Source organism: Sorghum bicolor, chromosome 2 (assembly GCF_000003195.3).
Source record: "Sorghum bicolor cultivar BTx623 chromosome 2, Sorghum_bicolor_NCBIv3, whole genome shotgun sequence".
NCBI lineage: Eukaryota > Viridiplantae > Streptophyta > Magnoliopsida > Poales > Poaceae > Sorghum > Sorghum bicolor.
In genome coordinates this window covers 67,018,861-67,046,377 of record NC_012871.2, presented here as the reverse complement: position 1 = coordinate 67,046,377, position 27,517 = coordinate 67,018,861, and the positions used below count along the sequence as shown (strand labels likewise).

The following is a 27,517-nucleotide window of genomic DNA, read 5'->3' as shown; positions in this document are numbered from 1 at the left end:
CGGCACATATATGAAGCATTAAATATAGACGAAAACAAAAACTAATTACACAGTTTACCTGTAAATCACGAGACAAATCTTTTGATCCTAGTTAGTTTATGATTAGATAATATTTATCACAAACAAACGAAAGTGGTACAGTAGCGAAATCCAAAATATTTTCACATCTAGGCTTAGGATGGAAGGAGTATTTGGGAAATATATGGGCTCCTCATTGGACTCTCATGTAGGCCCAACCCAGCTCCAAGGCGCCCTTCGCCTGCAGGGTGCAGGCTGCACCTCCCTGGACCCTGGCTCCCTGCCACCGGCGGCAGTAGATGACGGCAAGATGCCGTTAAACCGCGGCTTCCTCCCTCTCACAGTCACAGTCTCGTTCACTGCCCGTGCCGCCTACACACCCGCGTCGCCAATGGCGGCTCCCGTCAGGGCCCTCCCGCTCCCGTCGCCCGTCGCGCCCCGCATGACCTTGCGGGACCGCAGCAGCTGCAGCCGGTGCCGCGCCCCCGGAGTTCGCGCGGCGGCGGCGGCGGCGGCGGCGGCGGCGGGTGCTTCGCGGGCGACGGAGCCCGTGGAGGTGGTCGGCGTAGGCAGCCGGAAGGACGCCGTCATTGACTTCTGCCTGGGCTCACGCACGCTGTCCTCCACCCCCATCCGCTTCTGGTACGGAACCGAAACCGAACTCCTAACTTCAACACTGCACTGTCTGGTGTTGTTCAGGTGACTCCGTGATTTGTAGAATTGGAACCCCATCTGGCGAATTGATCAATTACCGAAGTTAGTGTCTGACTTTGATTTCCACCAGTGAAATTAATGTGGAATCGTCAATGTGTGTTTCTCCATGATGCTATATATACATATGTTTTTTTTTTTGGAAATATGTAGTTTGCAGCCTTCCCGTAGTGCTTTGGCCATACAGAGTGGCATAATATTACTCGGCTGTGATTTTGGTGATTTTTTTGCTCACCATCAGTTTTTTGTTACTATAATCATTACTTCTCCAAGTATATCGTGTGCATAACCAAGTATTAACCTAACATGTAAGCTATTCAACATTGTGAATTTGAAGATTTTCTGCTTACCAGATTAATATAGGGGAGAGCAGGGAGTTGTTTATGAGATTTAAAGTCATAGTACAAAGAACCTTCCTGCAGCATATGGCAACCTTTTTTCTTTGATGGAGTCACTGAAATTACAAGCAAATGCCATAGTGAACTAACCCTATGGTCATTTCCTAGTACATTCTTACACACTATCTAGTGTGGTGGAACATTGGTCCCTTTACAATTCTGCAGAGTGCAGACTGCAGTAGGAGTTAGAGTTATCTCCAGTGCACTAAATAGAAATACTTCAAAAGTTTGAAACAGAAGCATGATTTGGATACTAATATGTTAATTCGTGAGCTAATTAAGGACTGCATCTTGTACCTTGTCGCTTGATGTACTTGCATTTCCTAAGTCAATGTAATGAATTCTTGAAAGAGTACGTTGATTCATCTATTTTCACAACGCATTCAGTGTGCTGTGCAATTTCTCTGTATTAATATCTCTTTGATTAAATAGTTATGATTACCCCATTGACACATAAGAAGATTGAAGATTAATCTGCTAGGACAGATCCCTTATTTTGTTGCGTCTAAGCTTTGCATAAAAGATTTTTTTCTTCAAATGAAGTGCTTATTTGTATTCTTTTAGTTGTTTTTCCATTCATTTTTTTGTTTTCTTCTTTAAAAAATCTGTGCCATCTCTGAATTTTGTTTCAGGACAGTACATGTTATGGATAATTCTAAAGTTCAGTTAATACAAAAAGGTCATGGAACTGGTACTGCATCTTTCATGGACTCAACATCTTGAGTTGATTCAACATTTTGTATGCATACATGGTTTTGTACTTTTCATTCTCTATCTACTATCTTTAGCATGAAAATGACATCTCTCTGTTTTTCAGATGCAGTGTTCAGAGACTTGGAATCTCCCTTATTTCTTCATCCCTGCCCGCCTGCGGTTATTCTTGTTTGTGCACTTCTCTTCTTTCTTTTTGACACCATATGTTGCTCTCATACTGTTTGGCCTTAGGATATTGAGTGTGCTTAGATATTGTGCTATATCCCTTACCACTCTGTTGCATAATGTTAATGAAACACATGCCACAATTGATTTTTGTCATCTGGGACTGAGATCTGACCGCATATCTTGCTATGATTTTTTAATTTAGGTTTCTAGTGCAGGACAAGATGCTGATCATATTACTGCAATGGAGCTTCTTAGTGCTGTCAAATCTGCTGGTAATCTGGCAGCATCAATATTTTTGAAGCCCTTCTGCTTCGAGGGACAAAGAAGGCAAGTAGAGGTAAAAAAAACTTCTGTAGTAATTTTTCTTCTTTTCCATGAACAGTGAACTTTGTGGGTGCAGGATTCTTAAAAGATGTGTAAGTTCTTATAATTTACTATTAATTTGCGTCTTCTGCAGGCAGCTGATTTGATTGGCAAACTTCAAACGTGCTCAAACTTTCATATTGGTAACCCATTGCTAGCCTACCTTTTACAGCCATGCATTAACCTTTTGCACTATGGCATGAGAGAGTAAAATAATAAAAGCTTTTCTCACTCTGTCCTATTTGGGCTTTACACTGCTTCCTTCATAATTGACCTGTACTAAGGACTGATATTTCACTAGTTGTGCCTTATGCTCCCGAGTCCTGATTCCTGGATCGTAAGTTTGTAGGCCCTGGTGCGCATATATCCCACCAAAGGTTGAGATGATGATAAGAAGAAAACTAATCAGGTCCCTTTTATAGAGACAACTTAATTGACCCCTAAGTAATATCCTAACTGAATCAATCAATCTTATTCCTTTCCTAACAAACCAAATCAATCTAATATAATCTAATCAAATCCGATACTGTTCACGTGGTACCATTCACGTGTGCTACAGTACCGCATGGGCCCCTGGGACGGTTCCACCTGCCATAACAGGATGCTGACATGCTAAACTTAAATTTACAATGAGATGGTGAAACTATTCCTCATGACAAGCTAAGTGATTTTTGTCCTTCAGTAATATAATAACTCCTCTTTGGTGGTGTGGATATTGATGAATGATAATTGGTATATACTCGATGTATCGATCGATTCTGGAATCTTGTGGTGTAGTTCTGTTTGTTCTCCATGCAATATTAACATCACAGTATTATTGAAATTAGCCACATCCAAGAACAACGGCTTGTAGTCTGAAAAATTACAGTTTCATCTATACTGTCACAGTTATTGAAGCTGATTCATTGCTTGAGACGGAAGTGGAAACTCTTGCTGAAGCTTTAGAAAGTGCCAATAATGCTGTCCTGTCAACTATTAGCATGATATCTATCATGATGTCTGTGAGTTTTAAATCCTTCTATGCTGTTCTTTGATATGAAATATTGCACTCTACTTTTTAATCCCATTCTTCTCTAAATATCAGGGTTATAATAAGATGTTCTGGAGTTCCCTTAATGCACAAATTAAAGAAATTGGTCCTGAGGAAGTAGCCAAGGTAGTTAAGATATTTCCTTACTACTAAGTTCCATCATCTTGACTTTAGCTTTTCTTAAATGGTTCTTACAGTCTACAGCTTAACAGCTACTCAGAAGCTATGGGGAAGCTAGAGTTGGCTTTGGTGCTGGTTATAACATCCAGTCAGCAATTAAGCAGGCTGTCTTCCACTGTCCATTTCTTCTTGGTGGCATAAAGGTGGAATTGATTGTCTTTTTTTTTGTAACTTTTAATATATTTATTCTACATTCTATACGAAATGTTAAAAGGAAAAAGGAAATTTGTTTATGTTTTGGCATCCTGACTTAAAGGATGCCCATGCAAAAAGGCCAAAATCTACTCTACATATGCATCAATGCAACTTGTATATCTGCGGAAATTTGTAGCCATGAAATCTTTGTGCTGCTCTGTTATATTTTGACTGCACTAATTTGTTTATATATTATTTTTGTGTAGGACTTGAACAATGTGGTTTTCCTCTCCCTTACAACTGCTCGGGTGTTGTCTGAAAGTGACATGATCTCCATTCTGCACATCTTTCGTCGAGTTACTGGGTTCATGAAAGATATTATATTTTCTAGAAATTCTGAACCTGATTTAGAGCCAAAACTGATAGTAGTATCTCTTCTAACTACCCGGTAAGTCATCACATAACAGCTGATGCAGAAAATTTAAATAACCAGCCTGATTTTTAATGAACCTTTTTCATTTATCATTCCTTAATCATAGTCCATGACTTGAATGTATGCTTTATATCATCTCGTATTTTGTTAAGTAAATCTTCCAAGCCAAGGATAATCAAGCAGGGCTAAATCTTTGAGTTGTATTGCATATGTTGACTATCTGATTGATATATGGATAACAAACTGAACCTGTAATCTTGAGATAAATGTAGAGCAGAGAGGTTTTTAGTAAAAGACTTTTAGCAGACATGAGCATGAGTTTCTTACCCCTTGTGGCCTTGTATAGTTGTATGACATGGTAGTATAGTCAGCTATTCCCTTCCCATTTCTTATCACATTCTTACTCTGAGACTCTCATCTATTTTGCTGGGTAGTGTTATATACTTTCTCAAAGTTCTTTGTAACTACTATGGTGCAATCTTTATGTTAGTGAAGTTTTTATAGTTGTGGTATCTGATGCTTTTTCCTCTTTTCATGGTTAAAAGATTGTCCTGCCATTTTATTGGAGATGGACCTTCAGCTTTTCATTGTTTTCTTGAATAAGGGTTTATTTGAAAGCATAGTTCTTAAGACGTAAAGGCGAGGCATGACAATGCGCCCCCGCCCGGACGCCTAGGCGCCCGCCTTAGACGCCTAGGCGTGTGCCGTGCCCGCCTAGGTGAGCATTTTGCAAGGCCCTGGGGGGTCACCTGGACGCCTAGGCGACGCCTTAAGAACTATGTTTGAAAGAACCATTGATTGGTTACTTTATTCATCAGTTGGTACTTTCTATATTTAGACAGATATGTGCAAAAATAGAGTGTGGCCCTCATTTCTTTCTGATGTGGTCTCATGATGTTACAGATTTCAGCATTTTATGTGATTGTGGTGTTAATAAATATCAGTATAGACTATAGTCTAGCAGCACATGTAGTCTAAAAAATAGGTATGCAAAAGATGACTGCATTTTACTCAATGATTAGATTTGAATTTGTGCAGGTCAGATACCTGTTATGTCTTATGCATAGAAAATTAACTTATGTAGTTCATTGGTGACGGTTGTTGATATTAGTGGTTGATTATGTGCTGCAACATTTTTTTAACAGAAACCACTATGATGAAAGTGTTTCCACAGTACAAGAGGGCTTTCTTTCAAGTTTGGCCTTTCATTTTCCTTTTATATCCTCTTTTATGGGAGGAGATATCCCTGAACAGAAACAAATTAGGTCGAAGCATTCCTTTAATCGACTGCCTGAGAACAGAACTAATTCTGTAGAACAAGACGAATTCTCACAACTTTCTAATTGGTCATCTGATGCTGCTACTGTTCCTAAATTATTTCCTGAAGAATTTGAGGATTTGGAATCTGTGAGGTAACTTACGGACTTGGCTTCTTTCCTTTTGTCCCAGGAAAGCTAGTTCCCCCTTTTTTTAAAAAAAAATAACTATTGTTATGACTAAACATGTCCACTGCAATTCTGTCTTAGAGACAGTAATGACAGGAATGAGAGAATAAAGCCAGAATCTCTGGAAGATAATTTGGCAGTTACTGGAGAAATGAGCAAAGATGATGACAGAGGTAAAATTGTTTGTGTGCACCACATCCTTTGTTTTGTTTGCGTGTGCTTTTCTAACTTAAGTTTTTCATTGACAGAGCATTTAGCTTCACAGCAGGAACATCGTTTCTTGAGCAATTCCCCTGGTTTTGATATTGCACAATTGTGGGCTAAGCAGCGTGCGATGGCAAATGGAAGCAGTGAAAATGATGAGCTTGATATTGTCACTTTTCCTGTTGGTGTAAAACTTAGCAAAGTTCAGTCTGATCATTCTCCAAATACGCAACCTGAAACTCTTGGTGCTGACACAACTGTTGCTACTGGGCATGCTGCCTTTGGAGTATCATTTTCTGATGTTCCTTTGGAGAAAGTAATGGACATGTGTAGTTCTGCAGTCGCATTTCTGAGGAATAGAATGAACAGGTCTCGAAAGCATGGCTCAAACTCAATATCCAGCCGGGCTGCCCTGATGCTCGTTAGTTTCTCTCTCTCCTGCATACTCTTATCTTGAATGTTATGCTGACACAGTTTGTTATAAGCTCCATTCCTTGTTTGTACACAAAGGGGAAACAGTTAGCTTGCCCAGATTAAATCAATTTAGAAAAGTGCAACATATTGGGTTTTTTCCCTTGAACGCATGCATAATGATTTTTGTTTATTACATTCGAAGATAAGGAATCTTTTTGTTGTTTATTTGGATTTCAGATTCCATATAGATTGACGAAGCAGGCACAGTTTACTAATCCAAAAATGGACAACTGTGCACCAAAATCATCCTCGTAGTTTCCTCTGGGGCTACTCATAATGTTCTGCAGCCTCCCTCATCCGTTCCATGTGCATAGCTAGCTCAGTAGCTCCCTTTTCTTGTGGTATTAAGATGGGTTTTCATTCGGTTACATTTGTGCATCTAGGGTGTTTATGTACTACTTGGATGTTTTATCAAGGTGTCTTCTGTTAACTTTTATGGTGTGATAAAAAACCCTCACATTATGTCAATGCAAACACAATTAGCTCAATATTTATCTTTGTCATTAGTGCTGCTTTTCTGTTTCTACTTTTCTAGAAGAATAAATGTTTCATTTCAGCCAGAGTCTGGAAAACACTTGTCTTTGTTATGAATCTGAATGTTCTATAGGCCTTAGCATCTGTAATCCGTCATTTTCCTTGTAGGATGCAGAAAGAGAACCAGAAAAGACATGGAGCCCCATAGTTGAAATACGTTATGGAGGGGGAACTTATAGAGGTAGATGCCAAGAAGGTGTTCCTGAAGGAAAGGTGAAATCGGATCACATGTTCTATCCAACTTATCTGACAAATCCAACAATCTTACCTTGTTAAACATTGTAGGGACGTCTAACCTTCAGTGACGGAAGCTTTTATGATGGACTCTGGAGGTATGGTAAGAGATCTGGTTTGGGGACTCTATTTCACAGTAACGGTGATGTATATCATGGGACATGGAGGGATGACCTTATTCATGGAAAGGTATGGCAGTATGTTACAGTTGCTTTCATCTCGCACGTCACAGCTGTAAATGGAAACACTAACAGACTGCTTTTCAGATTCAGTCCCTAATTTATATACCTATATTAAGCATGATTGCCATGTGCTTAGAGCTATTTCTTTTTTTTTTATTTGGCATCTTTTATATAAAGACCGTTTTGTCTTGAGTTCTTGATTATAACCTATCCAGCCATGAAATATCCAAGCACCTTAACTTATTCAAGCTGCAAGTTCTGAACATTTACTTATATCAAGTTGGACAATGTAACAACACTCTTTACACTCCATATGATTTACTTTCTGTTTGATGACAAAAAGTCCGATTTACTGACTTACCCCCACCCACCAAATCTAGGGCTGGTACTATTTTCACAGCGGTGACCGCTGGTTCGCAAATTTTTGGAAGGGGAAGGCTAATGGCGAGGGTAGATTTTATGCCAAGGATGGGAGTATCTTCTTTGGTCATTTCCAAAATGGATGGCGCCATGGGGAGAGCCTGTTGGTAGATGCAAACGGATCAAGGTTTCTCTCGTCTATTTGTGTTCAGTGTGTTACAGAAAAAGCACATTACATGTGTGTATTCTTTTGACCAAAAAGGGGGACTTGACTTCATCGTTGATCATGATTACAGGTGGATTGAAGTTTGGGCTGATGGTGTACTTATTGACAGAACTAAAATGGAGAAATGAGGTTCAGATCTAAATATATTTTCCAGACATTTCTAAAACTTTGCTTCTCAGATGGTAGGGGGCTATGCTTCAAAATCTCAGATGTCGCAAGGCACTCTGGTTTGGAGCCTCTCCACTGTACACGAAGTTGTCATTCTATTTCCAGTCTTGAAAGTCGTAAATAGGTGCCTGTTGGAAGCGCTGTTGAAGTTTTGATGCCTAATTTCAAAGGAGCAGACTGTAGCCATTTCTGTATATACCACTAGAAGTATGGGAGGAGGCTTTTGTTCATACGGCTGATGTACCAAGCTGGGAACAGCTACCCAACTGTACCTGAACGTGAAGTGTGTTTGATTAATTCCATTGATAACCCCTACCCCTAGATATTTTCTTCTCGGATTAGGGTGGTCTGTACATGGATGAACAAGCTCTCGTGGCCGTGCTCCTTATTTCCAACTGAGCGCTTGAGTTTCCACAAATGTGGGCCCAAATTGTATCCTTTCCCCTTTTTTAAAAGTTTCCATCAATATCATCTACCCATTATATTTTAATAATATCTTGGTCAAGTTTACTCATTTGTTGTTGCTCAATCGATGTCGGCATCCAATAATTTGAACCTCCATGTAGGAATTATCATGAAAAGGTGGTGTAATAGAAGGTCAAAGATATGCTATCCACTGCGTAGATTGAGCGCTGCTGTTTCTCTTTCAGTTCGGCATGCAGTTGGTTCACGGCTTGGATGACTGGAATCAGATGAATGTTAATGGAACCCTGAAGGTATGTTATTCTGTTTAATTGGAGAGAAGTTTAGGTGTTTCAGTGAGTGAGAGGCAAATCGTCTGACACGCCTTCTTTTTTGGTAAGTAGGAGTGAAAGGAACTCTTGAAGTATACTAGAGTTTATACAATTATTCTGGGTGGACAGCTTAGGAGCTCAAGTGCTACCCGCCTTCTTGATCTGGACGGTATGAGCATCTACCATATTCATTCCATCCATTGCCTTGCTGTTCCAAAATCTGAGTAAGCAACGGAGGGCCGGGGATCTTGCCCAGTAGCGGAGATACGCCTGCATGGGAAAATAAAATCTATCTCTATAGTCACGTCTCAAGTGGTTCCAGGACTCCCCTGCGTGCTATCGCTTTCTGGAGCTGCTATAGCTGATTGCTACTAGTATATTGCGGTATTTCTCATATCGGATGCACAAGGGGGTTGCGGATTGGACTCGCGCCGCAACTTGGCACTTGGCTAGCCGCGCCGCGACTCTATGAGCATGCAGTTTTTTTTCATCTCCCCTGACAATCCGGTCATGTGTCTTGCGCAGCTGCGCCAACCTTCGTCTAATCATCTGTGTGTTGCGTGTGGCCCCAAAAGAAAATTGAATTTTACGTACTATCCGGCAGTGCCACGCTGCTCTGTCGCTGGCTCGCTGCTTCACCTGGACCGGACTGGAACTTCCCTTCGTTTGCAGCAGTTATACTGACAGCGGTTTGCTTAGAATGTTCTCCTGTCCTGTAAAATGAAGCTCATGAGCCTCCTGTGCGCCTCGTCTTCACATCGGATTTCCAGATTCAGCAGTCGTTGCCTAAGTGGCTAGAAAGCCAGTTCAGTCTTTGTTGTGTCCTTGGGGCATTGGGCCCGCATAGCAATATACAGTATGGTCTCACTTGCTAGTAATGACATACAGTACTCGTAGTGAACACAAATGTCACGTGAGTGAATTTCCCGACTGGCGCACTACGGCGTCCATCACCTATATCAGCTCGACGCGTGGGATGGATGGATAGAAAGTTAGGAGTACGTACGTAGGTCCGGTTGCGCCAAAAAAGAAAGAAAGAAAGCAATCTAGCTACGGCAAATGTCAGCTCGCCACTGGAGTGGCGCCTTGAAAAAAAAATTAGAAAAGAAATCGGTGCTCCAATTAGTGGAAATGCCCCCCTTTTTTTGCATGGTCTCGTGGTCCATCGATGATCCCGCGGACGACCGACCTGTGACCGAACACCAGCACTGCAGGCAGTAGTAGTAGTAGTAGGCACGTATCCTGCCGGCCGTGCAAAGTTGCGGTCGCACTCGCGTTATCCTGTGATCCTGTCGCTCGCTTGCACCGCCGAGCGAGAGCGCTGACCGAGGCGCGAGGACGAGCCGACGGCGACCACCGCCAGCCGCCCAGCCCCCCGACACCGGGTCCGGTCGCCGTCCGATACGTATACGTGGGCAAACGCGCGTCCTACCAACTGGGTTGCGCGGCGCCTCTCTCGCTCACGCACGCACGCACGCACTGGCACAGCTTCCGCATTGAGCATTGCCATTGCCGTGCGCGCGGTGCAAGGCAAGGTGCCAGCGCCAGCGCCACCGGCTGGGTGGGGTTGGGTGCCCCGACGCCAGCACGCACACCACCAGCAACTGGAGTGGACTGGGCGGAAGGCCGCCGACGGCGGAACGCAACAACGACGGCCACCATGACCAGGCAGGTGGGAAGAAAGGGAGGGAGGGAGAATGAGCGGAGCGAGCAGGCTAGTACGTTCCAGGCGGTGACATTGACACGGCGGAGCCACACCGGGCGCGGGGACGCGGGGTGCAGGAGGCCCCCACCAGGTGATCCGCTTGTCGCTCGCGCCGTTCCCACATGCCGACAGGCCGGGGGGAATGCGGGCGAGGCCTGCCACGATCGATCGCGCGCCCCACCACGTGTCCCTTCCGGCGCGCTGCCTGCCTGTGCCTGGGTACCGGTACCGGTCTCGTCGTCTCTGTGGCCATGTGCGTGCGGCGGATGCGCGACCGGCCATGGCCCCCTTGCGGCCTTGCCCCATGGGTGTGGCCTGTGGGGTGGGCGCTCCGCGTACGGTGCCTCGGTGCGCGACGTGCCTGGGCGTGGCCCGTGAGTCGTGACAGGTGGGGTACCGGAGCGAGAGACCATGGTCGGTGGGATACTCATACTCGAATGCATCGTTGACTTAGACAAGAGAGATTACACGCGTGATGTTCATTTTTACTAGGGCCTTGTTTAGTTCCGAAAAATTTTGCAAAATCGACACTGTATCACTTTCGTTTGTATTTGACAAATATTGTCCAATCATGGACTAACTAGGCTCAAAAGATTCGTTTCGTCGATTTCGACCAAACTGTGCAATTAGTTTTTATTTTCGTCTATATTTAATACTTCATGCATGCGTTTAAAAATTCGATGTGACGGGGAATGTGAAAAATTTTGCAAAATTTTCTAGGAACTAAACAAGGCCTAGGAGACTAAGTAAGTACTAGTACTGTATTACGCACTGCTTTAGCAGAATGCTTTTGTGATGCTTGCTCTCTAGTACAGGAGAGAGGCTGGAGTAGCATGGTTTCGCCAGATAAGCGTGTGACTGACCACAGCACATGACACAATGACACAAGTCATGTGCCAACATACGAAAACGGAGTTGCCATCTCCACCAGGACAACATCTGAACCTTTCCACGCGCGTCTGGCTGCGAAACGCCCTGCTCCTGCTAGTGCCGGGCGAAATGCCTCACCTGCCCCTTTCACGAACCACGGACAGTGAGAGCGAATAGCGTCCTCCTCCTGGTCAGGAACACCCCCCTGCCAACGCCCGCCACCTGGCCTCGCGCGGCTCCGCAATTCCGCGTTACAAAAGGGCCACCATGCCGTGGGCGTGGAGTAGCAAGAGCAAGAGCTTCAGACCTTCAGTGCATGCAGCTGTCAGCTGTGGCCGGCCGTCGCGTGTGCATCCCACTGCTCCTCGCTCTCGCCTAGCTAGAGAGTAGAGGCTCGTGGGTTCGGGGTGTCCTCCACTCCTCCCCGCGCACGGCCAACACAGGAGCCGCCACGAGCAAGTCCGGCTCTAGCTGCCATCTCGCCGCGTTGGAACTCGCGGTTTGGAATCCGAAAACCAGTGGCCGGTCACCTGCCACAGGAGAGAGGGCTAGGTTTTGTTTTTCTAGTCCTCGGCCAGTGTCCTGCAGGGGCAACGGACAAAACTAACGCGAGACTTGTCGCCTGCTGGCCTCACTCTGGTCTGTCACCTCTCACCTCCAGCCCCCGCCCACCCTCTGCTCTCCCGATCCCTCTCTATATAGCTCGGTCTGGCCACCAGCTTCCGATCCATATATCCCCCATCTGCGTCTCTCCACTGCGACTGCGACCGAGCACGTACGCCGTCGCCGCGTGTCAGCCAACCATGATGTCCACCAGCCATGCGGTGAAGCAGTCGCCGGCGTGCGCGGCTCGTTGGCGGCGGCGGCAGCACGGCCAGCGGTCCGCGGACGCGCCGGCCCGCACGGCGACGTTCTCGGCTAGGCACGGGAGGCAGCGGCGAGGAGGCCGCGGCGTGGCGCCGTGCTCCGTGCGCGCCGCGGGCTCCAACACCATTGGCTGCCTCGAGGCCGAGGCGTGGGGCGGCGCCGCGCACGCCCCCGGCTCCGCCCCTTCGCTGCTGCTGCCGAGCTTCCATGTGGAGGCGCCGGCGCCCGGGGGCGACGCGCTCGCCGTGCCGTCCGAGCAGAGGGTGCAGGAGGTCGTGCTCAAGCAGGCGGCGCTCGCGGCCGCGGCGCCGAGGACGGCGCGGATCGAGCCCGTGCCCATGGACGGCGGGCTCAAGGCGGCCTTCCACCGCTGCGGGGAGGTCTGCCAGGAGTACGCCAAGACATTCTACTTGGGTAAACGAGATCGAAATTCCCGCTGTGTTCTTGTTCATCTGAATACAGTCTAGTTTAATGACTAAGGCCTTGTTTCGTTCCATCAAAAACCAAAAAATTTTCAAGATTACTTGTCACATCGAATCTTACGGCACATACATGAAATATTAAATATAGATAAAAATACAAACTAATTGCACAGTTTATCTGTAAATCGCGAGACGAATCTTTTAAGCCTACTTACTTTATGATTAGACAATATTTGTCAAATAAAAATTCCATGCACGAACTAAACAAGGCCTAAAGCATCGGCATTAGCCACAAAGGTTTTGCCGTGATCGAGGCACATGCATGTGTCACAAGTACTAGTGTGTTTTCCTTGCAAGCTGTTTAAACAAAGTAAAAAAAAACAAACCTTTTGTCCTAAAAGTACAATAGGCAAAGGATGAAAAATATCCTTGGTAGGAGCCTGAAATGACTGTCCAAGTCCAACACCTGTCTTTCCAATTTGCTTACTGAATCGGCTAGTATACTTAATTTGATTAACTATGACAATGATTGTAAGAAAAAATGACAGCATGCTCATGAAAAGTAGGGGTGACTTTCCACATGAGTATGAACACGATCTTGGACACATGCATTGAGATGATAATCATACTACATCAGGATCAATACTATTCTGCCAGTAGTTGTAGTTGTGGCCACCACATGCACATACCGAATAACGACCAGTCAGCTTCGACAATCAGTGCGCACATGCATGTGCCTGATCACTGATCTGATGAGATGCCGCTGTTCTTCTGTTGCAGCGACGCAGCTGATGACACCGGAGAGGAGGAGGGCAATCTGGGCAATATACGGTAAGCAAAGCAGACCAAGCCCCACATGTCCCTGTTTCTTGTACCGGCTGCAGTTGGCACCTTGACAGTCGGCGCAAAGTTTCTTTTCGTTTTCTCTGAATGGTAAAAACTGTAACCGCCGTCATTAGACGACTTATTGACTTGTTGCAGCATAGGACATGCAGAAACGATACTTGCTGATGCTGTCACCCAAAATCCAGTTCATACCATTGCCGTGGAAACGTGTAAACTGTAAACCATGGCTAAGCATGCCGTGTAATAAAATCTTTACACTCTGATGAGCTAGATTAGTTTATGCACCAGCACGGTGATTTTTCCTTGATGATTGACTAGTAGGGAAGGTATGAGAGTGATCGATGGCTGACGTGGCTGTGCGCGCGTGTTCAGTGTGGTGCAGGAGAACGGACGAGCTGGTCGACGGGCCCAACGCGTCCCACATCTCGGCGGTGGCGCTGGACCGGTGGGAGTCGCGGCTGGAGGACATCTTCGCCGGCCGGCCGTACGACATGCTCGACGCCGCCCTGTCCGACACCGTCGCCAACTTCCCCGTCGACATACAGCCGTTCAGGGACATGATCGAGGGGATGCGCATGGACCTGAAGAAGTCCCGGTACCGGAGCTTCGACGAGCTGTACCTCTACTGCTACTACGTGGCCGGCACCGTGGGGCTGATGAGCGTCCCGGTGATGGGCATCTCGCCGGACTCCAGGGCGGCCACCGAGACGGTCTACAAGGGGGCGCTGGCGCTGGGCCTGGCCAACCAGCTCACCAACATCCTCAGGGACGTCGGCGAGGAGTACGTCATCTTTCTCCAATGTCGATCAGCGTCCGTCCTCGCCCATATTGCTTGCCTACAATATATATATACTTACATGCGTGCGCTTCACGTGTGCCAACAAATAACAGCGCCAGAAGGGGAAGGATCTATCTCCCACAGGACGAGCTGGAGATGGCGGGGCTCTCCGACGCCGACATCTTGGACGGCCGGGTCACCGACGAGTGGAGGAGCTTCATGAGGGGCCAGATCACGAGGGCCAGAGCCTTCTTCAGGCAGGCCGAGGAAGGCGCCACCGAGCTCAATCAGGAGAGCCGATGGCCGGTGAGACATGCACACAAATCACCATCTTTATTTGCCTGGCCATTTCTTCGGCATCACACACAAACAGATGATTTAACAGCCTGCATGCTGCAACTGCTGTTAATTATCTTCAGGTGTGGGCTTCTCTGCTCCTGTACCGGCAGATCCTGGACGAGATCGAGGCCAACGACTACAACAACTTCACCAGGAGGGCCTACGTTCCAAAGACGAAGAAGCTGATGGCGCTGCCCAAGGCGTACCTGAGATCACTGGTTCCCCCCTCTTCTTCTCAGGCTGAGAGACAGAGACACCACTCCAGCCTAACATAGAACGGTCTCTGTCGCGTTCGGTACATAGCAGTGAATGATGTACAAATTTCTGGTCAGGCTACATACATCAATAGTAGTACATGGTTGGCATGTAGTGGTGGTGGTGGTGGTGGTGGCGCAGATTTCTTGTACTCGGAGTTTTGCCATGTATTACAAAAAGCACTGGATATATCACATAGATATGTATACTAAAAACATCTGTGAAGTAAAAATGAAATAAGATGAGTAGTGGGTGACCTTCTTAGTTCTTGCATACAGAGCTGCCTTGATTGGCCTAATTAATAATGTTGGACCACTCACTCGCTGCTTCCTCACTATAGACCTTATTTAGATTCATGAGTATCAACTTCAATCTATAATTCTATATGTATTGGAGTGGATTGGAATGAATCTTAGTTTAGTTTCACTTCAACGCATGTGGATTGAGATGAATACATGTGCATCCAAACAAGGCATGAGTGTGCTACCTGCTGAATACAGAAAATGGATCTAAATAACTCTGGACAAAGAAAATAGTAACACCGTCTTTAGTAGTAGAGGTGTAAGGTTTGGTACCCAAAGAAAAATTCAAATTCCTGATGGCCTTACCACAGATGGCACCATTTGCCACTCTCAACTCCGAAGGATCGTAGCATGAGCTCATCAAATCATGCATAGTATTACTAAATCCAGGTGTTGCAACTTCCAAGTAACTGCAATTCACAAGGAGAGTTTTCTGCTCATCAGTCCGTGTCTACAAGATCCTGTTGAAATATAAGTGTACTTATTTAGCCCAAAATTCCAGTGAAATGCCACGTCGCAGGTTTGAATCATCAGCTCAGACGGATCTTGAGATAACCTTTGCGTGCTTCTTTCTCCCAGTCCCAGCAGGCTCGTAGTTTATTCAGCACAGGACAGACAGACAGACAAGAGAGTTTGCTAGTAAGTGCCCGGATGCGTACTCTTTTGTCCCAGAGGAAACCGGAGATTGTTTATGCTTGTGTGGTTGAAAGTAACCGGATCCTTTTCATGCTTTATTTTACGTTATCTAACAATATGCCAATCTGTTGACTGTGAGTGTATGGTCAGAGTCTCGCAAATCGACGTCGGGCGAGCATTGTGTTTCGTAGGTAGGAATGTAGGAAGGTCAAGGAATATATGGCCCGGGCACCGGGCAGGAGGAAGCCTGTTTGTGTACAGCAGCAGCATTGGCTGTAGGAATTGCAGGAATGCTGCTGGCCTTCCATTCCTCGTTGCCGAAAATATTTTAGAGAGGGGAACCTGTGGAAGGGACGGCTGATACGCTATATGCCTTCTGCAGCCCCTGCTACTCTAGTTGACCTACGTGTTTTCATGTCCACACATCACGCAATTTTTTTGGGGGATCGATGGCAACACATCACGCAATGTTGGTGGTAACTGGGAACAACGGACCATGTGATACCAGAGTACCAGACCAGCTGCTTCTAAATAAGATTTTATTAGAAGCAGCATATAGTAATCTCCTCGTGTGTACCAGTAGGCAGACGCAGAGCAACGCACATCTGAACCCTGAGGCAGAGTGGGTTTCCATGTCCAGATTTGATTCATTATTATTACTAGTAAATATGCCCGTGCGTTGCAACGGGAGAAAAATATTAAATGATCATAGAAAGTGATGATATAATGTTACATATCTATTTATATTTATCTTTTTTATAACATTAAAGTCTGTAATTTATTTTATTGATAACCATGACATCTATGGTATTAGATAGTTAATATTTACAACAATATACAGCTTGGAGATATATTTATTTAGTAATAATAATAATAGAGATTAGACAAACCTTATCTTACTCTAATATTACCTCTTAATATACCTTAGTATTATATTAAAATATGAGAAGTTTGTTGGTAGCTTTTTTTATTTAGGTTAGGATTCCTATGAAATATGATATATCAGTTAAATGTATGTAATTATGAATATATGGGCTTATCAAGTGTTCATATAACATAACAACATATCGTGCAAAGGTAGTGTAAGCATCCTCAAGCATACATTTAGATAAATTAGTAAAATAGTGAGATACGTAGAAATGGTGCTAAAACTTTTATCACAAATCAAGCATCACATTAAATAGACTACCATAAAATTTTTATAATAATTGGAGCAAGATAACTACAATTTCAATTTTACACTAAGCATAGACAAGCATCTTCAACAAAAAATAAATATACTAAAATTTATGATATTTTTTGTTTAGTGCATGGATCTATATATATGGAGCTGAAAAAAATTTGTTTTGTAATTTTTAGATTTTTCTATGATTTATTATCAATTTCCAGCTGATCAATTTTATACTAAAAAGTATATACAAGCATCTCCAGCAAACAAAATATAATAAAATTTGTGATATTTTTTGTTTACTGCATAGATCTACACATGTGGAGTTGAACAAAATTTGTTTTGTAATTTTAGATTTTTCTATGAATTACTATATATATATACATACATATATATTGCTATTCTACACCCTAGGTGAAGAATACTATTCTACATCGAACTGTTATACTGAGCAAAATTCAGTATCGTTCAGTATCCGCGTTTCAGTATTGTTCAGTATTTCATGGTCCTGAGTGCAGTATTAGATGATATTTTGGCTTACCAAGGCCACATGCGGGACAGGCGCAGCAGCCCTGCCACCAGGCAGGCGCGCATCCGCGCGGACGAGCTGGGGATGCCGTGCTGTACGAGATTGTCCCGGTTCGTTTAAGACATCGTGCGGGCGTTAAACGGACAGCCGGCCTTTTTTCACCGAGGAGATGTACGCGGAAATAGACTGATGCAGAAGAAAAAAAAACAGACTGAAATTTTGCCTCTATATAGATTATTTTTTTGCGTTGAGAAAAAGAATTGTTTCTCTGTCTAGCTGAGAAGAAAACTTCTGGGCCGGGGACGTTACGTTAGTGCCGGCCCAAGAAAATGAAACACAAAGGACATGTGACCCAATTAGTTGGCCCAAACAGTTGTTGGATGGGGCCTAAACGTGCGGCCCATAATACAGATGCTGCGAGGGCAAAAATATACTATGTCCATTTCAAAAATACATGGACCAAAAAGAGAAGACATGCAAATGCAATACAATGCCATGACAAGATCTACATTCCAATTTGCCTAAAATGTTAAGGTTCTCAATGGATTAAGTGTTAAGATAGGTTGTAAATAAAAGGGAGATTAGTGTTCTTGCCTCTATTCTGAACGACGAGACTAAATAGCGAACGTTCATTGAAATGGATCCTGGCGATCAAATTTCCGACATACTTTTATTTCCGTTTTTAGAAAAAAAAACTAATTCCACCTTTACCTATTTTGAACGGCGTGGGTGTGCTTCATTATCTTTTGGGTTCTCCGCTCCACACACCATCATCCCTCGTAGGCTGATATCGGCGCTGACGCATACAGAGAAAAAAAATATTTATTTTAAATTACTATAACTTTTGAATGGTACATTTATTTTTAATTCCGTCTGCACCGGTGTGTCCTACGTGATAAGATGAATAAAACTAGATCCCACTTGTATATATTTCGAAGATTTTTTTCTAGTAATAATTTATGCGTACTAACTTATAATATATAACTTATAACATATAAGTTATGTGAAAAACTTAAACTCAAGAGTTATCAAAACACAACTTATTTACAAAGAGTTATTAAACATAAAGGAACAATACCGTTGTGTTCTATGCGACGAGACGAATAAAAATAGACCCTAATTGCATTTATTTAAAAAAAAAGTATTTTAGTAGCAATTTATGTGTACTAACTTATAACACATTAGTTGAGTACAAAAGTTATATGAAATAACTTATCATAGTAACTTATGTAGACAAGTTATATAGAACTACCTATGTACACAAGTTATTAAACACAAAAGAATAAATTAAACATATAGCTTGTGCCAGTGCAAACATAAAAAGTTATTAACGCACAAGGGAAAGAGTTAACTTATAACTTATACTACAATTTAGAAACACAAAAGTTATAAAACACAATTTATGTACATAACTTTTTCGTATAACTTGTGCAACTAAGTTATAGTTATAACTTATATGTTATAAGTACTTAGTACAGATAAATTATATTAAAACAAAGTTTTTCAAAACATATATAAGTGGGATCTAGTTTTGTTTGTCTCGTCGCGCAGAAAACACCGGTGCAAATAGAATTGAAAATGGATAAACCGTTTAAAAGCTATAGCAAATTTAAATAAATATTTCGCTTTTTAAAAGTGACGTCAGCATGAAATCAGCGGATCGCTCCTATACTTTGTCGGAGTTAAATCGTTCGCTGAGTTCATTTTAAATGAACGACCGCTGTAGTGGAATTGTGTATTCCGAAGGGCAATCGTTTTTGAACTTTGTGATTTTTTTATCCTCGATTTTTGAATCCGAAGTCACTATCCCCCTGTTCTTGATCCTATTAGATTAATGCCAAATAAAAAACTAAAGAAAAAATGAAAAAAAAATCAAAAGATGATAATAACCCTTGTCCTTAACCAACCCTCTTAGTTTTAGCTAATGAGTAATTAAGCATGTTCAACTTTCTAAACATTGCTTAAAATTAAAAATTTTGCAATTTTTATATAAATTTCATTTAAATGTTATCTAAATATTTAATGTCAAAATACATGTTAAAGTTACATAGTATACTAAAAAACATAGGGGCAAATTCACATGAGAAAAGAAGTATTTTTTTAGTTGAACTTACAATGTTAACTCGTCTAAGGCCTTGTTTAGATTCATTTTTTTGGATTTTGAAACTGTAGCAATTTTATTTGTATTTGGCAATTATTATTCAACTATAGATTAATTAGACTCAAAAAAATCATCTCGTAAATTTCAAGCAAACTATATAATTAGTTATTTTTATCTATATTTAATGTTCTATGCATGTGTCGCAAGATTCGATGTGATGAGAAATCTTAAAAAGTTGTTTGGATTTTAGGGTGAACTAAACAAGGCCTAAATGGTACATAGAGGTAAACTCTGCTTTCGTTTTGAAATAGAAGAGGAAAATCACAAAGTTAAATAAAATTTGGAAGAACATAAGAGCCCCAAATGTAATTGTGTCAACAAAAAAGAGCTTCTTCCGTGTATCCAGCTATGAAAACGGTACAGATATTTTTCGACCGTATTTGAGACCGAATTCGTTTAGAGAGGTTTAGATCTGTTTGTATCCGAGTCTGAATATTGTATCTGTATCCAAATACTTAAATCATATATTTATGATATCAACATCTAATCGTATCTTATCCGATATAATTAATATTATCCGTATTCAAATCCGAATCCAACCAAAACTATAAAAATAAATATGATATCGATAATATCCGTCCGTATCTGATTCGTTTTTGTCTATAGGATCCGCCCAAACTAGATCTTGGGCCTCTGATTCTCGAGGCTTGACATATTGGGACGACTAGCTAGTACGCGGGTAGTACTCATTAGTATTAATAATTTTGAAAAGCACAAACAAAAAAAAATCTCCATCAGTTTCGTAGGAGTCACGTACACTCCTGTCCGCGGAATCCCCTTCTGGCAGGTTTCGCAGCCGGCAAGTCACCTCCTCCTCCTCCCTATATAAAGCGGGGAGAGAGCACGTACTCCTTCCGTCCATAGCTGGGGGATTGCATAACCTCGTACCACCACGTACGAAACCGATAGGAGCGGAGGGTGAGACGACGCGATCGACGTGGGCAGCAAATTAAAGATGCAGATCTTCGTGAAGACGCTGACGGGGAAGACGATCACGCTGGAGGTGGAGAGCAGCGACACCATCGACAACGTGAAGGCGAAGATCCAGGACAAGGAAGGCATCCCGCCGGACCAGCAGCGGCTCATCTTCGCCGGGAAGCAGCTGGACGACGGCCGCACCCTGGCCGACTACAACATCCAGAAGGAGTCGACGCTGCACCTGGTGCTGCGCCTCCGCGGCGGCAGCAGGGGCGGCTACCCCACGACCATCTCGCCCAGCCTCCGCGAGCTCGCGCAGAAGTACAACGAGAACAAGATGGTCTGCCGCAAGTACGTATATATATATATCTACGCCAGCCGATCGAGCTAGCTATTTCCTTTATTAGTTTTTCGTTCGATGCAAGAACTGATGATCCAAGCTCTGCGCATACGATCCCTAACTTTGATCCGTCCGTCTTGTCCTGCAGGTGCTATGCACGGCTTCCGCCCAGGGCAACCAACTGCCGCAAGAAGAAGTGTGGCCACACCAACGCGGTGAGAATCAGATCATCTGTTTTACTTGTTCATACACATCCAATAATTTTATTTGTTATATACCACTCCGATCGTTATAGACTATCATCTTTCATGCTCATTGTTGGTTGATGTTAATGTTGTCCATGTTTTGTTCAGTCTCATATACAATATTTTGTTTCAAAATAATTACTGTCAAGGTTGTTGCATTTGCATCGCTGCTGCGAGAAATCATGCTTTCAGATTTACTCGTGGGAATAATTGGTCACATTTCCGGGTCATTCAAGTGTACTTTTGCTCTTTCGTCCGTATAATTAGGCAACATTGTTGTTGCATGTGTTTAGGTGATCGCATTTTTTATTTGGCTTTTCCAGTCATCGTATATTATGTATAGAAAGATAAACTTTTAATTGAGATCCGCACGCTAGATCTGCAGTTATATACTTCAATTGCTGTCAGCACGTTTGGTCATTCTTTGATCTAATTTGTGCCCTCCTGATTTTTTCAGCTGAGGTCAAAGAAGAGGTTCATGTCTAAGATTGGTGGAACAAATAAATGAGCGTTGGAGAGCCTTGTCATGCATCAGTTAGGAATTTTGGGATGCTATTTTACTTTCCTTTGCTTTTTATGAATAAAGTTGTGGTAGGAGAAAGTGTGCTACTCTTGGTTAATAAGATGTTTTTATATAAATTATTATTACTATTATTGTTATATTCATTGGTTATAAGTGAGATATATCTACATGTATATATGGCACAATATCATGGTGTAGTGCTTCACTGCGGTAGTGTAGTGCTTCGCTGCGGTACCACGCAGCTTTCTCAGAAGAGAGCCAAACACGCCCGGTGATCGCATCAAGCTATAACAAGGGGAAGGAGGATCCTAGAAACATGCCTAATTACATAGCCATTTACTGATTTATATTTACTGATTTACAATTATACAATTACACAGCCATTTACTGATTTATTATTATTATTATACACGATCCAGAAGTCCTCATGGAAATATCGTCGAACACAGAGCACGCACCCACTTGTTTTGAGCCCCTTTCTAAGCATACACACCCATAGGAAGGAAGTCCTCGTAGAAATATCGTCGAACACATAGCACGCACCCACTTGTTTTCAGCCCCTTTCTAAGCATACACACCTATAGCAATATATATGAGCTCCGCATCAACCATCAAGCACGGATCTTTTTCTTTACCGGCCTCACTGCTTCTTGGAGTTGATGTAGTCCTGGAGCGCCTCCATCTGCTCCCTGGTCGGCGGCTGCTCGTTGTTCTTGATGGACCGGTGCACGTCGTACGTCGTCGCCCCGAAGAACACCAGCCTGCACTTCAACCGAGCATGCAATCCTCAGCGATGACACCGCCGCCGCCGTCCTGCTGCAATTGAGGAGAAAATCGAACGAGAACGACGGGGGAGGCACCTACCCTGCGGCGAACAGGACGATCTGCCTCGGGAACACGTGCTTCCCGAACAGCCTCATGCTGCTCCAGCTCCACCACTGCTGTGCTGCTTGGCGTTTGCCACAGAGAGACACTTGCCGCCTTGCCGGCTATGTAAGGCAGTTGGTCCACGGTCCAGTAAGAATCATTCGCGGCCCATGGGCTGGGCGTTTCCCCAACACCTCACAAACGCAAACTGCTCGGCGCTTCTCCTCGCCTTTCGATGCTTACGCCCGCGCGCGCCGGCCACCATCTCCCGTCCCTGCAGAAGCTGCTGCGCCAGTGCCGCTCCATCCAGCGCCTCAACCAGCTCCACGCCCACCTCCTCGTCCACGGATCCTTGTCCGCCGCATCCGATCTCCTCCTCGCCTCCTACTGCGCTCTTGCAAAGGCCGGACATGGCGTCCTCTGCCACGCGCGCCGTCTGTTCGACGGAATTCCTGGCCCGGACAGGGTCATGTACAATACCATCATCAGAGCCTACTGCAACAGCAGCTGCCCGCGGGAGGCACTACGCCTCCACCGCGGCATGCTCAGGCGAGGGATCCTGCCCAACGAGTTCACGCTGCCGTTCGTCGTCAAGGCGTGCACGATAGCGCAGGCACGGGAGCATGCTCTGGCCGTCCACGGCGTCGCTCTGAGGCTTGGCCTTGTGGGGCAGGTGTTTGTGGGAAACGCGCTTCTGCATTCCTACGCGTCGGCTGGATCTCTGGGGGACTCTAGGCGGTTCTTTGATGAGATGGTGGACAGGAATGTTGTGTCGTGGAACTCGATGATTGGTGGGTACGCGCAGGCGGGTGATACTAGAGAGGTGTGCTCCTTGTTCGGAGAGATGAGGCGCCAAGGGTTCTTGGAAGATGAGTTCACGTTGGTCAGCCTGCTCATCGCCTGCTCACAAGAGGGGAACCTTGAAATTGGTCGCCTTGTGCATTGTCGTATGCTGGTTAGTGGGTCTCGGGTTGATCTGATTCTTGAAAGCGCTTTGGTGGACATGTATGGTAAGTGCGGGGATCTGTGGATGGCTCGTAGATGCTTTGAAATGATGCCCATCAAGAGTGTCGTTTCATGGACGTCCATGCTTTGCGCTCAGACAAAGCATGGCTCAGTTAATGCTGCAAGATGCTGGTTTGACCACATGCCAGAGAGGAACATAGTCTCATGGAATGCCATGATCTCTTGCTATGTTCAACGTGGCCAATGCCATGAAGCTTTGGATCTTTATAACCAAATGCAATCCCAGGGTCTTGCTCCCGATGAGATTACCTTAGTGGCTGTCCTCTCTGCTTCTGGGCGAATTGGCGACTTGACTGTAGGGAAGATGGTACACCTCTATATTAGAGACAATATCTATAATCCTGATGTCTCTCTAGTTAATTCACTTCTGGACATGTATGCAAAATGTGGTCAGGTAGACACAGCAATCAGCCTGTTCAGTGAAATGTGCAATAGAAATGTAGTTTCTTGGAATGTTATTATTGGAGGGCTGGCAATGCATGGTCGTGCATTGGACACAATCACGTTCTTCAGATCAATGGTAACAGACTCCTTTGCACCAGATGGGATTACCTTTGTGGCCCTTCTTTCTGCATGCAGTCATGGGGGTCTACTAGAAACTGGACAGCATTACTTTGAATCTATGAGACATGTTTACAATGTTAAGCATGAAGTTGAGCACTATGCTTGCATGGTTGACCTTCTTGGCCGACGTGGCCATCTTGAAAAGGCTGTTTGCTTAATAAAAGAGATGCCAATGAAGCCTGATGTTGTGGTCTGGGGTGCATTGCTGGGGGCCTGCAGAATCCATGGGAATGTCAAGATTGGCAGGCAAGTGATCAAGCAATTGCTTGAACTGGAGGGCATCAGTGGAGGTCTGTTTGTTCTAATTTCAAACTTGTTATACGAAACTCACCAGTGGGAAGACATGAAAAGGCTCAGGAAGTTAATGAAAGAGTGGGGAACGAGAAAGGATATGGGTGTTAGTTCAATTGAAATAAACAACAGCATCCATGAATTTGGAGTGGAAGACATTAGACATGAAAGGTCAAGCGAGATTTATGCAGTAGTTGATCAGCTGTCATATCACTTGATTTCTTTGCATCTCTTGGCTGTGCATCCAGAAGAGCTATGTGTGGTTGAGTGAAGGAATGTATTTGGGATTCTTTTCAGGATCAGTTAGTACAAGTTCATAACATTTTTGAGTCAGGTAATCGTACTATACAAAATGAAGATGGATGTGGCTGGCACATTGTTTTACAAGGTACTCCCTCTTATTCAAAATGCATTCTGTTTCAGCTTCCACAATTTCTTTCAAAATACAGGTCATCTAGAACTTATAGCCACCCCCCCCCCCCCCCCCCCCCCCCCGCCCTTCCTCCTTTCTCACTTGCCAAATAAATGACACATCTCTTTCCAGTGTTGTATAATAAATGAGGGCAGTGACGTGTATTTTGAGTTTGGAGGGAGTAATGTTCATTGCCAAGCACACCTCCTGTTGAAGCCTGAGGGTAGGTAGTGCTGACTGACTAAGCACATTTGTTAAAGAGCGTCCAGGTTCATCAGATCCATGAAGAAAATCAGTGTGGATGTATAATTTAAGTTACAAAGTCCATCTACATAGAAAATACTGAAAAGACGACCTTTTTTAAAAGTTTCAGAAATAAGGTGTCCTCTTCAGTTTTCCGTATTGACCATGTAATGTGACCCTTGATTTGTCTTGCTAACTGGTTGTGTTTCTGGTTTTCTGTAGATGTCATGGTTCGCTGGGCAAGCCACTCACCCAAGCCCACAAATTCAGCTGTCACTATCTCCTGTGACTCTGATGTTTCAACAATATATGTGGAGAGAGAGACTAAAGCTCGGCAACAAGATCTCAGCACACGTTCACAGGTCACCCTTTCGAGTTGTCAACAAGGCAACTATCTTAACTACTAGCTTTTTTTTTCTGAAAGAAGATTACCTATTAGCTTTTTAGAAACAGAGCTACATGCTGACATACATTTTTCTTGTTCCTCTATCTCTGGGCCAGATTGAGTATACCATGGTAAGAGGCGCTGACTCCAGAATCCAGATGTAAAAGCAGAGCAAAGATTGGTTGGTTTAACTGAACCGCAAGATGAGGTGGGATGGATCCGTGCCCGCATTAACCAGTTCGTGATGCCTGCCACGTGCTTCTCTTAATTGTGCACCGTGAGTACATTACAGTGCATTAGTCAAGTACTCAAGTAAGTGGGGGCCTGCAGTTTGCCGCTTGCCAGTTGAAGGCAGTTGTGCCCATGGGGCCACTATGCGTTGTGGTTTGGCAGTTATTATTAAGCGCCGAAAAGTAGTGATTTGCCATCGGCACAACGCAAGCACTATTGGCTAACCGAGGGTTCTCGAGTCACTCCAGGATGCCAACAGCACGTGGCAGCATCACTTCGCCGATCTGGATCAGTGGCCTACTGGTTGGTACACATTTCTTGTGATGCTGTCTGCAAGTCCATGGCTAGATGATTTGGTTCCGGCTAATGGGAATATATTGATGCTTGGTGAGGTTGCTTTGCTCTTCTTCTTTTCTTGTTTTAACTTTAGAAATCATGGAACTGCTTTGTTTTTTTAAAGTTGTGATGGTGGATAAAGCATGTTCCTAGAGCTTGCTTAGGGCACTCACAATGCAAGACTCTATCACAGAGTCCAAGACAATTAATTATATATTATTTATAATATTTTGCTGATATGACAACATATTTATTGAAGAAAGTGGTAACAAAAATAAGACTCCAAGTCTTATTTAGACTTTAAGTCCACATTGTTCGAGGTAATAAATAACTTTAGACTCTATGACAGAGTCTGCATTGTAAGTGTCCTTATGATGACTTCAGTTGTGTGTGTTTTGGGGGGTAGGGGGGATTCCACACCTAAGGCCTTGTTTGTATGTTGTCGGATTCATCTTGATCCACAGTTTAAGTTCCACTCAATCCATCCAACACATGTGGATTGATGCAAATCCGACTACATCCAAACAAGGTCTAAAATTCATTTCAAACTGCCCCGGAAGAGGGGATAACAGTAATGTTACAAGAGAGAAAGTAGCATCGCCAAGCATTTAGGCTGGATACATGTTGAACCTTAATCCCGTGAAGAAACGGGCATGAAGAAAGCTGTACACATGCCGGGATGCCCCCACGAATACCTAGCGGATAATTCGACAACATTTGATATCCCATGTCGTACTCGAACAATTCAAAAGCCCAACCACTATTAAATCTATGGTCAGGATGATTAAGCCACAATGTATGTGTCACATGCCTTAATTAAATCATGACCTCGCTGGATCTGTACCAACCGAATGAATTAATGATATATAATCATGGAGATGAGACTGACAATCATCACAAACTAAGGAGCGTAGAAGTGCACTCAAGGTGGTTAGTTTAGGCCTTGTTTACTTCCTAAAAATTTTGCAAATTTTTTTAAGATTTTCTGTCACATCGACTCTTGCAGTATATACATGAAACATTAAATATAAATTAAAAAATAATTAATTGTACAGTTTGACTAGGGATGAAAACGGATCGGATCGGAGCGGATAATGTCTTTCCCATATCCTAATCCGCTTTTCTTTGTCGGATTCGGTACGGAGCGGATAATGCACGGATGTGGATGTGGATACGGTTTTTTTCGGTAGTCGGAACTGGTACGGATATGGAGCGGAAACGGATCGGAGACGGATTTTAATAGTCGAATAACATATGCATACATAGAGAATTATATGCTTGTGAATAATTTATTTAGTACAGAACAAGAATAGGCAATAGATAATAATCTTGCATTACATTTCATGTTGCTGCTCTCACACTAATAATTAACACTTAACATGATATCTTCACCAAAAAATAATAAGTTATTAGCCAATAAATAATAGTATCAAGCAAATTTCTTAATTTAAAAATTAGAACATTAAACAACAACATCATAAAATAAAAGTCCTCAACTAACAAACTTTTTAAAATTCTAAATTCTTTAGTCTTGGAAGAGAAACCTT

The 27,517-nt window shown here is 43.7% G+C and overlaps 4 protein-coding genes and 1 long non-coding RNA gene across 8 annotated transcripts; 4 read left to right on the top strand and 1 right to left on the bottom strand.

The window, feature by feature from the left end:
• LOC8077240 (protein ACCUMULATION AND REPLICATION OF CHLOROPLASTS 3) lies at window positions 243-8,877 on the top strand. 2 transcript variants are annotated; one of them, XR_002450622.1, is made up of 18 exons: window positions 243-660; window positions 1,760-1,818; window positions 1,945-2,009; window positions 2,212-2,346; window positions 2,467-2,515; window positions 3,261-3,373; window positions 3,457-3,528; window positions 3,615-3,725; window positions 3,984-4,165; window positions 5,296-5,562; window positions 5,677-5,768; window positions 5,844-6,220; window positions 6,916-7,020; window positions 7,093-7,230; window positions 7,604-7,770; window positions 7,880-7,938; window positions 8,544-8,693; window positions 8,784-8,877. XR_002450622.1 is itself a non-coding variant. In XM_021454991.1 (16 exons), the coding sequence occupies exons 1-16, from the start codon at window positions 329-331 to the stop codon at window positions 7,935-7,937; spliced, it is 2,322 nt and encodes a 773-aa protein (XP_021310666.1). In that variant the 5' UTR covers window positions 243-328; the 3' UTR covers window positions 7,938-8,470. The 2 variants fall into 2 exon arrangements, 1 of the variants encoding a protein (XP_021310666.1); XM_021454991.1 differs by lacking the exons at window positions 8,544-8,693; window positions 8,784-8,877 and having other exon boundaries at window positions 7,880-8,470.
• Window positions 11,562-15,108, top strand: LOC8077239 (phytoene synthase 2, chloroplastic). 2 transcript variants are annotated; one of them, XM_002462765.2, is made up of 5 exons: window positions 12,090-12,567; window positions 13,356-13,406; window positions 13,794-14,202; window positions 14,313-14,505; window positions 14,619-15,108. In XM_002462765.2, exons 1-5 carry the CDS (start codon window positions 12,090-12,092, stop codon window positions 14,811-14,813), a joined length of 1,326 nt encoding a protein of 441 aa, XP_002462810.1. In that variant the 3' UTR covers window positions 14,814-15,108. The 2 variants fall into 2 exon arrangements, with proteins under 2 accessions (XP_021310668.1, XP_002462810.1); XM_021454993.1 differs by lacking the exon at window positions 13,356-13,406 and having other exon boundaries at window positions 11,562-12,567; window positions 14,619-15,066.
• Window positions 20,452-21,765, top strand: LOC8077238 (ubiquitin). The gene is made up of 3 exons (XM_002462764.2): window positions 20,452-20,858; window positions 20,996-21,062; window positions 21,550-21,765. Exons 1-3 carry the CDS (start codon window positions 20,545-20,547, stop codon window positions 21,598-21,600), a joined length of 432 nt encoding a protein of 143 aa, XP_002462809.1. The 5' UTR covers window positions 20,452-20,544; the 3' UTR covers window positions 21,601-21,765.
• LOC110433197 lies at window positions 21,922-22,606 on the bottom strand. Its single transcript, XR_002450623.1, has 2 exons — window positions 22,480-22,606; window positions 21,922-22,376 (listed from the first exon to the last, which is right to left on the bottom strand). It is a non-coding gene; the product is annotated as an uncharacterized LOC110433197 (long non-coding RNA).
• LOC8074189 (pentatricopeptide repeat-containing protein At2g22410, mitochondrial) lies at window positions 22,693-26,563 on the top strand. 2 transcript variants are annotated; one of them, XM_021454992.1, is made up of 4 exons: window positions 22,693-24,751; window positions 24,908-24,998; window positions 25,241-25,380; window positions 25,520-26,563. In XM_021454992.1, exon 1 carries the CDS (start codon window positions 22,718-22,720, stop codon window positions 24,632-24,634), a length of 1,917 nt encoding a protein of 638 aa, XP_021310667.1. In that variant the 5' UTR covers window positions 22,693-22,717; the 3' UTR covers window positions 24,635-24,751; window positions 24,908-24,998; window positions 25,241-25,380; window positions 25,520-26,563. The 2 variants fall into 2 exon arrangements, with proteins under 2 accessions (XP_021310667.1, XP_002462808.1); XM_002462763.2 differs by lacking the exon at window positions 24,908-24,998 and having other exon boundaries at window positions 25,520-26,560.